The sequence below is a fragment of the Balaenoptera musculus genome, chromosome 15 (genome assembly GCF_009873245.2).
Source record: "Balaenoptera musculus isolate JJ_BM4_2016_0621 chromosome 15, mBalMus1.pri.v3, whole genome shotgun sequence".
In the NCBI taxonomy this organism is placed as follows: Eukaryota; Metazoa; Chordata; class Mammalia; order Artiodactyla; family Balaenopteridae; genus Balaenoptera; species Balaenoptera musculus.
In genome coordinates, this window is record NC_045799.1 from 22,608,011 (window position 1) to 22,625,260 (window position 17,250).

At 42.1% G+C, this 17,250-nt stretch overlaps 1 protein-coding gene across 1 annotated transcript; it reads right to left on the reverse strand.

The window, feature by feature from the left end:
- Positions 1 to 11,679: 11,679 nt before the first annotated feature.
- On the reverse strand, positions 11,680 to 12,478 carry LOC118880800 (translationally-controlled tumor protein-like). The gene has a single exon (XM_036824775.1). The coding sequence runs from the start codon at positions 12,364 to 12,366 to the stop codon at positions 11,848 to 11,850; it is 519 nt and encodes a 172-aa protein (XP_036680670.1). The 5' UTR covers positions 12,367 to 12,478; the 3' UTR covers positions 11,680 to 11,847.
- Between the last annotated feature and the right edge of the window lie 4,772 nt (positions 12,479 to 17,250).

Sequence of the window (17,250 nt, forward strand, 5' to 3'; positions counted from 1 at the left end):
GTTACTAGTTGAATGGGTGAACTTGTTGTTCCTGGCTGTTCAGTGTGGAGTCTAGTCATGGAATTTAGCCACTTATTCGTAACTTAATGAGAAAAAAAATCACTATATAATTTTGACGTCTGCCCCACAGATTAGGGGTTTTTAGCTTTTTGTTGTGCCTCTAACACTGTTCAGATGTACAATATACTCCCATCAGGAATTTCTGTCATTACATGCACTGATCTCAATTGAGAGGGAGTTTGGGGCTTATGTATATTGGACAAAACCTCTTTGGAGAGTCTTAAGAGCCCCTCTTGGGAAGGCCTTCCCCTTATTTGAGAATCAGTGTTCCAGATTAAGGAACAAACTCTCTCAATGTCTAAAGTCACTATAAGGAAGTAGTCACTCTGGTCAGTAACAAGTGCCACAGGAAGAAGACTATCCCTTACTTTCTTTCCCCAGCTGTTTTTTTCTGTTCTCTCAGTTGGCCTTTCCATGAACTCAGAGCCTCCTTGGGGAAGGATTTGGGTGGGTGGGGCTAAAGAGAAAGTTTTGCTGATGAACTCAGAGCCTCAAGGGGCCCAGCCACATCAAACTCTTATCCCCCAGGGACCCTCCAGCACCAGGAGGAAGGCAGAAACCCTTTTCCCAAGAGAGCTCTGTGTTTTGTTCCAAGGTCTCACTGTGGCGCCTCTCTTATACATACTCATTCAATAGTAGGACGTCCACGGGAGCAACAGACACGGCCAAGATTCAATGTTATGTTCAGCCAAGGTGATGGGGTCAGGGCAAGCAGCTCAATTATGAGTTTAGAAACAACACTAGAGTGACGTGTTTCCTGCGTCCCTGAGAGTTGAGTGCCAAGAAACAGACCAAGTGCTTCTAAAGTTGACTAATATCCTTTCCCCACTTAAAAAACTGCCCTTCTAACCCACCTGTGTTCATGTGGCGTGGTCTGATGTTCCCAGAACATCAGGAAGTACGCTTTTACCCTTTTATCCTTCACCCCCCTTGTTCACAAGGTGAGTCTATTGCTCTGTTTTTTTTGTACTCTTATGCCTTGATGGTTTGAATGCTGCCTCCTCCTTCTCCCAATTTTTGTGCCTCTTTGAAGCTGCTGCTGCCTCTATTTCTGGGCAAGATCTTTCAGAGCCTGGCTCAGGCCTCTCTTTAACTGCTGTGTTTGGTACCAGCGTTTCATTTTTAGGTTCTATAATGTGATTGTGCTGTCATTCTGTTTTAAGCGAATGGATCACTGGACTTGTTTACAATGTGACATTTTCTTTTAAATCTAGTATTTTCAAGAAAAAAAATACAGGAAAGATTAAAAGGTTTTGGATTTTTTTTATTTCTTTGCTGAATTTGTTTCAGATACTGGCATTTGGAATAAATTTTGTTTAGTGAGTCTAATGTTCGCAAAGTTAAGAATTAGGCAGTATTTAATCTATAACATTATGATACAAGGTTGCTAAAATAGTAGATATTCATTACACAGTGGAGTACCCCACAGGCTCCTTACTTCATTTGGGTTCTGCTCAAGTGTCAGGTCACAGCACTTCCCAGCCTTTCCTATACTCTTAACATGTTTTATTTTTCTTCCCAGAATTTATAATCTACTCATGTATTATCTGAATCCACCACTAGTAATTAAGCTCCATGTAGGTGGAACATTTTTTCTGTAGTTTTCCCAGAGTGTAGAATGATGCATTGAAGGAAGTATGGGCTTGACATTTGTCAAATTCGTGAATTGAAGAAAGAGGCTTAGGGACATTTTTTGTTTTTATTTTGGGGGGTGGTTTGTCTTGATTTTGGGGGGGGTTTTTTGCCACACTGCACGGCATGCAGGATCTTAATTCCCCGACCAAGGGTCAAACCCTCGCCCCCTGCAGTGGAAGCACGGAGTCCTAACCACTGGACCACCAGGGAAGTCCCAGGGTTGCTTTTTATAATAATTATATCTCACATGTATTAAGCATTTTCTATGTGCCAGACTCAATTCTCATAAAGCCCTGTAACGAAACTTTACAGAGGAGGAAATTAGAGCTCATAGATTTTAAGTAACTTGCCCAAGGTCTGAAGAGTCAAACCCAAGCACTCTGGTTCCCAAATTTTTTTTTTTAATTCAATGAAATTAGGGGGTTTTTGTGTGGTAAAATATGTATAACATAAAACTTACCATTTAATCATTTTAAGTATACAGTTTAGTGGCATTAACATTCACATTGTTGTGCAACCAATCTCCAGAACTTTTTCAAAAATCTTGCAAAACTGAAACTCTATACCCATTAAACAACAACTCCCTTTTTCCCCTCCCTCCCTGCCCCTGGCAACCACCATTCTACGTTCTGTTTCTATTATTTTGACTACTTTAGATACTTCATCTAAGTGAAATCATACAGTATTTTTGCTTTTGTGCCTGGCTTATTTCACTTAGCATAATATCCTCAAGGTTCATGCATGTTGTAGCATGTGTCAGAATTTCCTTCTTTTTAAGGATGAGTAATATTCTATTGTGTGTATAGACCACGTTTTGTTTATCCATTCACCCTTGGATGGACTACAGCTCAGTTTTAATCTGTAAGCTATACTGTGTCTTTTGATATTAATCTTGAGGTGACAGATTTATATCCGCCGTATTCTGGGAAGTCCTGGGCTGTCTTCCTTAAGCTTCTCTCTTCCTTTGCCATGTGAAACATTCTTATTTCTTGTTTCTGTTTGTTTTGGAGCAGATCTTCTCACCTGCATCACACACAGAGGAAACTCAGCTTGTTGAAAGATTTCCTTTCAAAAAGTTGCTTACAACAAATATTTGGGGGGGGGGAGGGGTTATTAATGTGGTCCAATAACAATCTTCTCCCTTCACTCAATCCTTCTCTTCCAAACCCTCTCTCCCAGTTGCCTCCTGGGAGCCCTAGATTACTTGCCTTTAATACATCTTCCCTAAACTTTCCACCTTAGAAGCCTTAGCACCAGCTTTCACCAACGTCCTGAAGATTGAGTCAAGGTGGCACTGAAAAGGGTCTTTTTCTCCAAGGAACACTGCTCTCCTTCTCAGAATCTACTGCCAGCTTATTCCCAGATACTCAGAGCACAGTAGATAGGGGAAAGTTCTATTCCCTTGAAGCCACCTCACATGTAAATTATACTTCTCATTAGTAGGGATAATTGAGGTTTTCTCAGTCTTATAAACAATGTAAATAAGAGCATCTTAAACACTACTATGTGTATTGGTGTACTCTAACTCACGATACAGGGAACTACAATATATTTATTATGCAAATGCAACTCCAAAGACAACCCTCCAGTCCCACCCAGGTTACTGGCTTTAAACCCCACCTTTATAAAAATTCTGAAACTATTTTCCTTGTTAATCACAGTGATTAACAAGTCCCAAACACTAGAATGCCTTCAGACCTTCTCCTTGAGATAAGGGTCACTTTTTTTTTTTTTAAAGAGTGAAACAGAAAGTCTTTTTATTTATTTATTTATTTATTTATTTATTTATTTATTTATTTATTTATGGCTGTGTTGGGTCTTCGTTTCTGTGCGAGGGCTTTCTCTAGTTGTGGCAAGTGGGGGCCACTCTTCATCACGGTGCGTGGGCCTCTCACTGTCGCGGCCTCTCTTGTTGCGTAGCACAGGCTCCAGACGCGCAGGCTCAGTAGTTGTGGCTCACGGGCCTAGTTGCTCCGCGGCATGTGGGATCTTCCCAGACCAGGGCTCGAACCCGTGTCCCCTGCATTGGCAGGCAGATTCTCAACCACTGCGCCACCAGGGAAGCCCCAGGGTCACGTTTTTAGATGAGAAGGATTACTATGTAACAAGATATTTAACTTTGAGGAAAGAATATTTTTTAAAAGATCAGGGGACTTACCTGGCAGTCCAGTGGTTAAGACTCCACACTTCCACTGCAGAGGGCACAGGTTAGATCCCTGGTCAGGAAAATAAGATCGCACATGCTGTGTGGTACGGCCAAAATATTCAAAAAAAAAAAAAAAATCAAAGCCTTCCTTAACATTTGAATTAATATCTACTTTGTTAATGATAGCACACTCATAGTGGAGATATAGACAAGTATATATGAGACTTTATTTTGCATGATATCCAATAGCACAGGGGTTCCTGGTTGTAACCAGCTCCATAGTCATCAGAAGCAGAAGCCTGGGGCCCAAAGACTGGGAACCACTAAGTCAAAATGCCCAAACTTAGGCCATCAACTCAGGAGTAGATGTCACATAGTACAAACATGTTGGCTGTGTGTATCAGTCTGCTAGGGCTGCCATAACAATACACCATGGGCTGGGTGGCTTAAACAACAGAAACTTATTTTCTCATAGTTCTGGAGGCTAGGAGCCCAAGATCAAGGTGCTAGCACAGTTAGCATTACTGAACCAGGTCCATTTGCCCAATGTGCAGCAAGCCAAACACTGAGATGCCAAGGTTTACAGCCAAGAAGGAGTTTATTCACAAGGCAGCCAAGCAAGGAGATGGGAGAACAAGTCTCAGATCCACCTCCCTGTAGGCAAGAGGATTGAAGTATTTATTGGACAAGCAGGGTGGTCTTGAAACTGAGCAGGACACTGCAGGGCCCTCCTGGGTACAAAAGCCCTTCCATGTCCCCCACTTTTCATATGTAGGAAAAAGGCTTCAGCCTCCTAGACCTTCTCTGAGTTCCAAAGGGCAGATTCAAGCAGGTACTAACTAGAGAAATGAGGTAATGCAAAAACAAAGGAAAAGCAGTTAAGCAAGAAAAGTAATGACAACAGGCAGCAATAAAACAGAGTCCTAGTTCCTCCTCAAGAGATATTCATAACAATCTGATACATATCTTGAATTGTTTTATAGGAACTAAGGCCCCCCACTCAGGTGGAGGATGGTGACTTCATGCAGAGCACAAGATTCCTGGAACACCACACGTTACCTCACCATCCACCCATCAGAAGAAAGCTATGCATCCTGCAGCCCTCGCCCCAAAAGTTGCCTTTAAAAACTCTAATCTGAAACCCATCAGTGGAGAGTTTGGGCCTTTTGAGCACGAGCCTCCCATGCTCCTTGTTTGGCACCTGCAATAAAAGCTGTACTTTCCTTCACAACAACCGGATGTCAGTAAATTGGTTTTGCTGTGTGGCAAATGAGTGGACCAAAGTTCATTTTGGTAACAATCTTAGGTATGGGGAAAGGTGACTTGAAGTAGGGAAAAAGGTGAGGTAATCAGTGTTCTGCACAGGTGCTTCTGGGTTACATGCTTCTGCATATTCAAAATGGAGGTGCTTAGCATGATCTGAGGGTGGAGTTTTCCAGCCCTCTAACATCAAAAGGCCCTTCACTGGACAGCTGTGCAGGCCCAGTTTTAGGGCTGGTGGTCCCAACTAACCCCCAGCTGGCTCATACTGGGCAGGAGCTGACTCCAACTTCCTGTAAAACAACTGGGCTTTGTGAAGCTTGGAAGGTGTGCAATTAAAGAGAGGAAAAAAGAAAGAAAGAAAATGAAAGTGAAATTAATCAATGAAGGCAGTTTTAACAAGCTGTTCCCTTATCTGTTGTTCTGTAAAATAAGTTCAAAAATTTCTATTAGTTATCAGCTTCTGTTAACTCCATGGGGCATGGTTTTATTAGTTTCTGGTAAGATCTCTCTTCCTGGCTTCCAGACAGCTGTCTTTTTGCTGTGTCCTCACATGGCCTTTCCTCTGTGTGCACAAAGGGAAAGAGATCTCTGCTATCTCCTCCTTTCTTATAAGGACACTAGTCCTATCTATTGGATTAGGGCCCCACTTGTATGACCTTATTTAATCTTAACTACCTCCTTAAAGGCCCTGTCTCCAAATATAGTCACATTGGGGGCTAGGACTTCAACATGTGATTTTGGGGTGACACAATTCAGTCCATAATACCATGGATCCACTCAGTGAGTGGCACGGTGACTTTCTCAGAGAAAATGATCTTTGTGAACTTGGCTGACAGGCAGTGGTATTCACTAGGGACTGCAGGGCATGAGTGTTGAGGACTTGACTAGACTGGACTAGATACAAGTGTCACTACAAGCTAAAAATCAGCCAGATAACACTGAATATCTGAAACAGAGTCCTGTTGGATGCTGAAGTTGTGTATCAGTGATGCTTTCGGCTATAACTGAGAGAAAAATCCAAAAATTCAAAACACACACACATGGGACTTCCCTGGTGGTGTAGTGGTTAAGAATCCGCCTGCCGATGCAGGGGACACGGGTTCGAACCCTGGTCTGGGAAGATCCCACATGCCGCGCAGCGACTAAGCCCGTGCACCACAACTACTGAGCCTGCACTCTAGAGCCCATGAGCCACAACTACTGAGCTCGCGTGCTGCATCTACTGAAGCCCACGCTCCACAATAAGAGAAGCCACTGCAATGAGAAGCCCACGCACTGCAACGAAGAGTAGCCCCCACTCGCCACAACTAGAGAAAGCTCACGTGCAGCAACGAAGACCCAACACAGCCAAAAATAAATAAATAAATAAATTTATAAAAACAAAAATAGAAGAAAAACAAAACACACACACAAAAGAGAAAATCCAACTCAACCTGGCTTAAGAACTAAGAAAGTTTCTTGGCTCACGTAGTTGGAAGTTGTCAAACCACAATCAGTATCATGGCTGCAAAGAATAAAGACCTTTATTTGGGGTGTTAAGAACTGCAATTCAGGGATTTCTCTGGTGGCACAGTGGTTAAGAATCAGCCTCCCAATGCAGGAGACATGGGTTCGAGTCCCGGTCTGGGAAGATCCCACATGCCATGGAGCAACTAAGCCCGTGCACCACAACTGAGCCTGCGCTCTAGAGCCCATGAGCCACAACTACTGAAGCCTGCGTGCCTAGAGCCCGCGCTCCGCAACAAGAGAAGCCGCTGCAATGAGAAGCCCGTGCACCACAACGAAGAGTAGCCCCCGCTCACTGCAACTAGAGAAAGCCCACGTGCAGCAATGAAGACCCAAAGCAGCCAAAAATCAATAAATAAATAAATAAAAATTTAAAAAAAAAGAATTGCAATTCAGGAGACACAGATTTGGGTAAAACCCAAAAGAGCGCTCAGGAGAAGAAATGAGTCAGAGGCTTATAAAGACAAAAGCCACAAGGTTGTTAGAGTTGTCTGGTGAGAATTGTGATTGACTGACACAAATAAGGAAACATTTGTTCTTAAGGAATAGGCTGTCACTAGTTTGTTTAGGGTAACGTCAATAAGTATCTTGAGTTTCTGGCAAATGTTCTGGATGCCTGTGTTAAGATTAATAAGTGGTCAGAAGTTCAGATTCCATCCAGGCTGAGACATGCATAAGTCCTATTTCCTCAATGTCCTCCCAGGTCCATTTTAGAGACCTCTCTTAGCAATACCTACTCCATATTTATTTTTCTTTCATGTTTCCCCCTTTTGATCAAGATCTTTCTTTGGGAGGCATCAATGATCAACCATTTGGTTATCTGTCATTGGCTTCGACTTCCTCTGTGCTGGGAAGGCTCATTCCCAGAGAGTCATGTCCCACAGAGGAGGGAAAGAGGTGGCTGTGTGAAACGTACGCTTTTAGCAAGTTTATGGCCATATATGAGCAACAAGGAGTCATCTAGGAAGCAGGTCCTCAGTGGCATTCAAAATAAGAGAAGTTCATAAATCTTCATTAGTTAGAATCTTATAGGAGTGGTCAATCATCTCCAGATGTCTAGCTATCATTTTTCCTTTTAGTATTTCTCCAAGACTTGGTATTAGGTCATTCATAGCAGTTATTTGCTTTTTCATATGACTCATTAAGTGGATGACATTAGATGATTCATCTGGTCCTGAATCTTGGGAAAGCTGTCTACAACAGATGTCATCTGCTTCATTATCCTGGCCTTTGTCTGGTTAATTTCAGTTTCAGGTCTCTAGACTGTTGTGAAGTCCAAGCAGGACATGGTGCCTCCTTTAAATGAGAAACATGAATCCATGAGTCAATGCCCTTAAGTTTAGCAGCACAAGTTTAGTTAACAATACCTGGAAAGGTCCCCTCCAACAAGATTGGAGGACATTTTTGTGAAGGTGTCGTTTCCAATAGACATAGTCACCAGTCTCTTTTTTCCTGAGGGAGTGGACCTGAGATTAAGCAAAACCAAAGGCAGTGCTTTGGGCCACAGCAGCTTAAATGATTAGTCATTGTAAATGCGCTATGGTAGGTGAAGGAGTGCAAAGACTAAAAAAATGAGTTTGCCAGGGAGCCGCAGTTGTCTTGGGTTTCCCATAGCCCCCACTGTCAATTTAATTTACAGCCATTGTTTACCCATCTTAATTTATCTGATTCAGAAGCAGTCTGTTGCCATGTTACAAGTTATCAGGATGGCGAAAGTCTGGCAATAAGGGTAAGGGGTCAATTCTTCTGTAGAAGCAGAATGGACTTCATCTACATATGTCACAATATTTACAGATTCTGTTGCTGCCTTTGCACGAAAGTCAGCTAGGGCATTTCCCTTGTACTCAGTCCTTTTAGTGTTAGCCTCAGTTTGATGACAGACAACATTTTACGTCAGGACATATCCGACTTCCAGGAATTTCACACAATTTCTGGAACACTTATAACACATACCTATACAGACACAACATAAAGAAGTCTTAACATTACTTATTATTTGACAATGCTTCCCCTATAATTTAAAAATATCAAATACACCTAATTAGTTTAATATCTCTTTCTTTACAAGGAGAAAGAACAAACCTTTGAGATATTTCAGAGACCCTTTGAAATATATCTCTAAGTTAGTTCTAAGTCAAAAAGAATTCATTTAGAATTTAATTTGGGGAAGTTTGTCAAAAATATCCAAAAGGTGCTAAAACAGTTAGTCAAATAGGATCACAGGTCACTGGGAAACAATGCTTAGTTATCCATTTAACCAAAGTAACACTTAAAGACTTCATAGGCAAATATAGAAGGTTATATAGTTCTGAGCAAAACTTAATATCGAGAGGACTAGGATTACTTAAGTAATCATCTGATAAAGACAGATGATTATTCTGACAAGACACAATATCTTTGTTTTCTTCCTAGGCACATTACTTAAAGGTAAAGAAAAACCTTCCATATCTCTTATTATCAAGAGCAGACAGATAGGGGAAAAAAACAAAAAAAAAGTTTGTCCTTTTAACAGAGGGAGAAAACCAGATTACTTAAAGGTAAAGAAAAACCTTTCATAATCTCTTATTTGAAGAGCAGACCAATAGAAAAATATACTTTGTCCTTTTAACAGAGAGAGAAAAACAAATTCAAATTTTGTACCAGTTTACTTTTGATATTAAAACTCATTCACTTAATTAAATTCATTTCAATCTTTTCCAGTACTGACCTTGCATAAAAGTCCTTTCTAAAGATTCCTTTTTCATAAACTTTCTTTTATGGAAAACACACATTCTACTTTCCTCACATACGGAGATGTTTCTATTTATCTATTTGTCTATCTATTTATTTAGCTTTAATCACATATATTAGAATTTTTTTAAAAAATCCTTAGAAACCTTTACTTTGAAAATGAATGAGAACTAAAAAGTAAGCAATTATGAACTGTCTTTTACATAGGCATTGTGTAGATTGGCACACATACTTTTTATAATTTCTAGAAACATGTGCTTTCTCATAGAAAACTTCTCAGCCTGGCATTAGACAACATCAGTCATCATCCTAAGTTATTTTTCTGACTGACAAATTTTTTTTTTTTCCTGACTGACAAATTTTGTAACAGAGATAACATGAGCTTATTTGACTTTCAGTAAACCTAAGTAGAATAAAAGTGTTATACTTAATGTTGCTAATGCTAAAGATATGTCTGTATTAATTTAACCAACAAACTTAAACTAGCTTTTATTTACTAAAGATTCATCCCAGATCATGTGAACTTGAGGAACATTTCAGTTAGTTTCTATTATATTTTTGCAAGTATACTTAATTTATATAGTGCTTGTTTGTTTTAAGCCAATTACATAGAACTCTTTTACAAATTAATTTTAGCAATACCATCCAAAGAAAAAATACCATGTAGCCACAACATATTTATATATAGACACACATGAACATACAGACAGATGCAAACAGAGGCCTTACAGTTTTTGTTTTAAAATTTTCCTTGAACTAGATTTCTGGGCAAAAGTGCTTCTATAGCACCTTGTTTTTTTTTTTTTTTTTTTTTTTTAATTTTTGGCTGTGTTGGGTCTTCGTTTCTGCGCGAGGGCTTTCTCTAGTTGCGGCAAGTGGGGGCCACTCTTCATCGCGGTGCGTGGGCCTCTCACTATCGCGGCCTCTCGTTGCGGAGCACAGGCTCCAGACGCGCAGGCTCAGCAATTGTGGCTCACGGGCCTAGTTGCTTCGCGGCATGTGGGATCTTCCCAGACCAGGGCTCGAACCCATGTGCCCTGCACTGGCAGGCAGATTCTCAACCACTGCGCCACCAGGGAAACCCAGCACCTTGTATTTTTAAAAGCGCTTTTCATGCTCTCTCTTTTTTTTTTTTCCTTCCGGTTTTAGGAATTGGAGATGGTCTAGATAAGAGTTCCCAGAGAGGTTACAAGCCTTTTGAGATAAATAAGGGAGGTGTGGGGAATGATGAAAAGAAATGGGTGAACTGTCTCTAGAACTGCATTTCCAGTTTCACAAAGATTCATAAGGTATAATTTAAATGACATCATAGGCTGATCCACCCATCCAACTACTTTATCCTCAATTTGCTTCTTTATATTAGGGAGATTTCTAACTGAGATGTAAGTCAAAAAATGTTTATGTTTTGCCCAGGCAATGTTGTTGGTTCCCTTTAGCACGTCCAATTAATAGTGCTTGAAGGGCGGATTTACATGCCTTAGTCCAGGGGGTATATGTGATGGTGTTGGTGCCATCCTCATTGGACCTGGCTTTAAAAGGGGCTGCCATTACAGGATGGGCAGTATGGATGGTCTTCTGCAGGGGATCAACCTCAGTGTTATAAAAAAGGAAGTTCAGAGAGAGATGGATAGAAAGAAGGAGAACCTTATGGCGGACATTCAGAGGGACAGAAAAAAGCAGATTTGGAGAGAGAGAGTTCTCAGAACCCTCAGAGGATTTTTCTAGTTTGGAAATTTTTTGAGAGTTAGTTTCTCTGGGGGAAGCAATAGTAGTGGATTCATTATTACAATTGGAGGCCTCAAAATACCAATTGAAATATGCTTCCCATTCTCTTTGTCTTGTTCTATAGCTTTTCTCCAATTGAGCACACAAACTAATTTAGAAATTTTGAATGAGCCACAAGTGGACCAACAGAGTTTCAAGTTGTTGTGGGTGATTTTAGTCCAATGCGAAAGAAATTTACAAGAGGAAGGCCCATAAGTTTTAAACATAAATTGATCTGGACTTCTGGACGGTGGCAGTGCCTGTAGAAACCCAACTCCCCATAACTGAGTACTCACCAAGATGAACCATTCCCTTCCCAGATAAAGCCAGCAACAGAGGACACCCAAATAAAGGCTCAGAACCTCAACCATATTGGGAGGTTCAGAACCAAGAAGACTTACCCCTAAGACCCAAGACCACTGAGGAGATGACTGAGTACAAAGGACTCCTGTAGGTGCCTTACTTGTGCCTGCAGCAGCTCCAGGGGTAGTCACTTTGGCTCCCACTTCTTTTTTTTTTTTTTTTTTTTTTTTGAGTTTAAATGCATTTTATTTTTAGACAACCTACATGACATGTTTTTTTTTTTCCTCAAATCAATGCCTCCGCTCCAAACAAATCAACATCAAAACGAAGAGCTCAAGATGCCATCAGTCCCATTTGTCTAAGTCCTGGTGTCGTGTGGATGAACAGCAGCAGCCAGCCAGTTATGACGAGCAGGTGACAGATCCAAACAGCCAAATCTGTTAACATTTTTCCATTTCTAGACCATCCTTAAAGAAAATCATATACGGGGTCACACCATCCTCGCGGTAGTCCAGCAGAGCAACCATGCCATCTGGATTCATGTTTTCACCAATAAAGAACTGATAGTTTTTGAAATTAGCAAGGATATGCTCGATTTGTTCTGCAGCCCCTGTCATAAAAGGTTTTACTCTTTCTGGTCTCTGTTCTTCAAGCTTCCCTTTGATTGACTTTATGTAATCTTTGATGTACTTCTTGTAGGCTTCTTTTGTGAAGCTGGTTTCCTGCAAGTGATGGTTCATGACAATATCCACACCAGTGACTACTGTGCCTTTGGTACCTTCGCCCTCGGGGCCTTCAGCGGAGGCATTTCCACCAATGAGCGAGTCATCAATGTTACCCTCTGTCCTACTGACCATCTTCCCCTCCACCTCCAGACACAGCCCGTCGGCAACCTCCCGGATCTTGTAGATGTCGGAGAACATCTCATCATGGCTGATGAGGTCCCGGTAGATGATCATGATGGCGACTGGAGGGAGACAACGGTGGCACTAGCTTAGGAGCACGGAGCTCAGAGCGAGCGCGGTGCTGCCGGAGCGGCGCTCGGGGGGAGGGGGGAGTGGGCGGAAAAGGCCGACTCTGCCGCTCCCCAACCTCATATAGCGAGCACGTCGGCTCCCACTTCTGACACCATGAAATGTCCAACAATAATCAGTTTCAAGGCTGCAAAGTACAAAGAGTGTTATTTGGGGTCTTAGGCATTGCAATTTGGTAGAAAATTGCAATGCCTAAGATTCAGGTAAAACCGAAAGAGTGTTCCAGGGAACAGACAGAATCAGGGCAAAAGCTACAAGGTTTTTAAAGTTGTAAGAATTATGTTTGGCTCTCAAGCAAAAAGGCAATATTCATCCTTAAGGGACAGCTTTCATGAATTACTTACGGTAATGGTCTGGTAAGTATCATAGACTGTGACAGGTTATTTAGGGTAAGGGTCTCATAAGTATCTTGAGTTTCTAGAACATTGCGCAGATGTTCTGGATCACTGCTTTAAAACAATAAGTGGCCAAAGTTCAGATTTCATCCGGGCTGAGACATGCAAAAATCCCACTTCCTCAGTGGCCTCTCAGCTCCATTTTAGAGAGCTCTCCTAGTAATACTGACTGCATTTTGATTTTCCTTTCACAAAGTGCAGAGATAGGGTGCATTTTTGGGTTGGTTGATCAAGTGGCTGAATAGTCTCATCAAAACCCAAAGTCTGTTCCACAGTTTTGGCTTCTATCAAAAGCTTTCCTCCTAATGATTTCAGGAGAGCTAACCATAGCAATGGCAAATTCACCTTTTGTCATATCTTAGGGGCTCCCAAGCAAATCTATGTTGGAATCAGGCTGGCTGATGCAACTACCATTTGAATTTAGGAGCCAATGCTCCTAAAATATGAGTTGAAATACGTGTTGAGATTGGCTCTTAGCAATGAGTTTAAAAGGATTCATCAACTATGTTTACTCAGGAGTACCCCACTGAAGTCTGGCCACTCCCTCATGTGTTTGAGCATCCCAACCCCCAAATACATGGTCATCCCACCCCAAACATTGAGGCACTCCCGGGAAGTCACCGCAAGCAAAACTCTATAGGATGGGATGGCCTCTCTCTGTGACTGCCTAAAAGCAATAGAATTTGTACCCAGCTCAAGTTACAGAAAAGAACAATGGTTTTCAAGGCTGACCTAGGTTAAAATCCCAAAGCACTTAACACATGTGTGTGACCTTTGGCAAGTCATTTCACCTCACTGGGCTTCATTTCCAAATCTTTTAAATAACACCTGGGGTCTTTATCCAAAACCAATTCTCTTCTTCCTGATACTAGACCTTACCCTCTAACCCAAGGGTAACATGTGACCTGTTTGGGTCGATCATTTTATAACACAGCAATTGGTCCAGGAATGAATGCAATCAGACTTGTTGAAGTCATTCACTTACGTTGGAACTGGAGGAGCAGAGGCTTTCTTTCATCTCTAGATGTGAAGCCGTAAAGATGGGACCTCAAAGCTGCTTGCAGCGGGTAGCCCTCGTGTTCCCACATGGTTTGCACCCTCCTTGACTTTATCTCTTAACACTTCCCCTTTACTCACTTTGCCCATCCAAACTGGCCTCTCTGCTATTTCTCAACACCAGGCATGCTCCTGCTTCAAAAGTCTTTGCACTTGCTGTTCCTCCAGGCACCTGCACGTCTGGAATGGTTTTTGTCTGGAATGCTTTTCCTCCAGACACCTGCATGGCTGACTCCTTCATCTCCTTCCAGTCTGCTTAAATGTCACTTTCTCAAAAGGCCTATGACCACCTTTTATGGCCATATTATGTATGACCACCCTATTCAAAACTGTGACTCTATCCTCCTCTACTCCTCTTTAAAATAAATTTTTTTTCCAAAGTACTATCTTCTAAGTTTATTACTGTTAATTATATTGTTATTCACTGCCAGTCTCCTCCCACTAGAATATGTTTCACTAGGGCAGGGATTTTTGTTTCTTTTGCTCATCGATATGTCTCAGGTGCCAGGCAAATTAGTAAGTACCCAGTAAACATTAATATTTGTTGAATGAATGAATGTATTTATAACTAAATAAGCCCAGCTAGTATAATACCACCTAATGACATTGTTATGAGGATTAGAAATTATAGATATAAAGTAAAGCACAAATCTGACTCATAGTGAAGCAGGAGATAGATGGGCCCCAGGTTGAACAGCTGGAGCTCATCCCCTGTGGACAGAAACTCCAAAATAGAAGCGAGAGAAGAGCTGAGCCCTGCCCAGATAAAAGACAGAGACCACATATTTCTTATTCTCGAGGTCAAGGAGACCTTCCCAACTATACATTCGCTGAAAGGTTCCTCGGAGGTCAAAAGGGAGGGGGGGCGTCACCTCATAGTAAGTGATGTCAACCTACCCATAGGCCTCTTTGCTAGAATCCATCTTGGCTAAGAGATGCGTGTGCACACATGGAAAAACCCTGAGATATACCAAATACAGACACAGAACCAGGAAAAGCAAGATGATTGGCCAAAGGAAACCCGGAAGAAATGCCCCATAAAAGTGATTCAAACTACCACGAGGGTGCGACTCTCTCTCTGAGCCCGCCCGTGTGTCCATCCACACTTACTCTTTTTCCTCCTACTAAACACTTCGTTTCACTACTTTCCATGTATGGTGGGAATTCATTTCTGCAAAGCCGAAGGGCCAGGTCCTTGTCACTGGCCACTGGTCTAGTGGCTAGGATTCAGCGTTCTCACTGCCGCTGCCCAACCTCAATCTCTGGCCAGGAACCAAAACCCTGCTTCAAGCCGCTGCAGGCTGTGGCCACCCAAGATCAATAGTAGGTACTCAAATATGGTAGCTATTATCATTTTGCAAGGTCTCTTTTTTTTTTTCAAAGAATTCCTTGACAGATCTGGAGATAAGTTTCTACATTACGAACAGAAGAAGACTTATGAAGAAAAAAAAAAAGAAAAAGACTTATGGGGCACACACCAGGAGGTGATCTTTGGATCTGTATGTGTGTGTATACACATTTTGTTTTCCAACTTTTCTTTCTTGAGCATTATTTTTATCAGACAAGAAAACCAATACTTTTTTAAAAAAGAATTTTGGCTTGCTTTGGGATTTTTGACAGATGGAAAAAGGAATGTCTTGAGGAGGTTATATTCAAAGAAAGAACCAGGGGTTGGTGGTAGGTGGCACTGAGAACTAGCAGCACTGGTTTAAGAGGAAGTTGTGGAGAGATGTAAAACCACAAGGTTAATACTGCCAGAAATAAAATTGCCCAACTCAGCTGGGTGTGTGGAAGCAAGGAAGGACAAGGAAGAACTGCTGGGGGTATTCAAGGTCATTAAGCAATGGGCCTTAAATTAATTGAACTTAGAGTTTTTTCTAGTCCTAACTATGGTGAGACTTACATCAGAGGACAGCCTGAATAGTCATTTCTCTCAGTACAACCAGAGCAGAGGGCCTGTGTCTAGCAGGCATTTGTTTCCACGTTGTGGAATGACTGAATGGAATAGGATCACCAGGACCAAGTGGAAGTGAAGTGGCAAACTAGGAACCACCCAAGTTTTGGAGTCAGCTTTGAATATTGATTCTGTCACTTGGTCAGCAAGCCATGTGACCTTGCTCAAGAAACTACCTTGTGCAAGATCTAGGGCCCCTACAAAGTAGGAGATTAGAGGAAACATCATAAATATGGCATTAAATTATACCCTTTAACAAGCAAAAACAAATAAAAATTAAATTCTCAAAACCAATTGCTTTGAACAAACCCAACTGATTAAACTTAAAACTCTGCTTATTATCACCTTCTACTGCCCCAGAAACCTTGCTGTCAGGGCAGATTTTCCCACAAGTCTTATAAACACAAATTTTCAAACAGCCATTTCCAAGTTTAAATATGTCTTTCACATTTATGCTCTTTGTTGTCTCTTTGACCCCTCTCCCCTTGTTTTGGTTTCACAAGTCTTGAAAACTGTTTTTTCTCAAAATATTCTGTGGTTTAAAGGTTTGTTTTTCTGGGCCTGACACTTCTGTGCAGAGGAGGGCAAGGTCACCTCTCCATACTTTCCCCCATGGGTCTATGGGATAAGGGAGCAACTGAAAAATTTGGATTAACTAATATAAAATAATTTTATATCAAAACTCCCATTAGTGAGCAATTGTTGGCAAGTGAGTAGGAGCACGGGCTTTAGAGCCAGGCTAGATTGCTTGGGTGTGAATTCAGGCTTCATCACTCCCTAGCTGGGTGACCTTGGGCAAAACACTTACTCATTTCTCTGTACCTCAGTTCCTTACGTCTTAAGGTTATTGGGATACTTAATTAATATTTGTAAGCCCTTAGAAGAGCGCCTGGCACACAGTAAAGCTCTAAGTGTTTGCTGAAAATATTTTGCTCAACCCTAGACCACTAACTAGTTCACGCTGCTTGATGATTATCTGCCTCACTCACCCTGTATCTCCCGGATGGGTCTATGGCTGTGCTGATGGGAAAGTGTACTGGCTTTAGTAGTGGTAGTAGTAGTAGTCCTTTTACCAACACGGCCAAGGGTAAGCCTGGGGTACTCACGTGAAGTTCAGTTCACCAGAAGAGCCCCTGCTCTGGACTGTAGCGGGATGTCCTGGGCACACTCTTTCCCGGCCCCCGCCCTTATCAACACCACCCTCAGTTCTGCTTCTACTCACCCGCTTTAGCGTAAACGCGCGGGTGGGGCTAAGGGTCATTGGGCGGTCACTGCGCCTGCGCCGGGACCGGGGGTTGGGGGTCTGAAGTGGGTGGCCTGCCTGGCCCCAAGGGCTGAGCTGTCAGTGCGCCTGCGCGGCCGGCCAGTAGGCTGGCAGTACTGAGCTGACTCGCCGCCGCCGCC

What these genes read in the sequence shown, in the direction of transcription:
- LOC118880800 (XM_036824775.1), bottom strand. Translation starts at nt 12,366, where the DNA reads ATGATCATCTACCGGGACCTCATCAGCCATGATGAGATGTTCTCCGAC.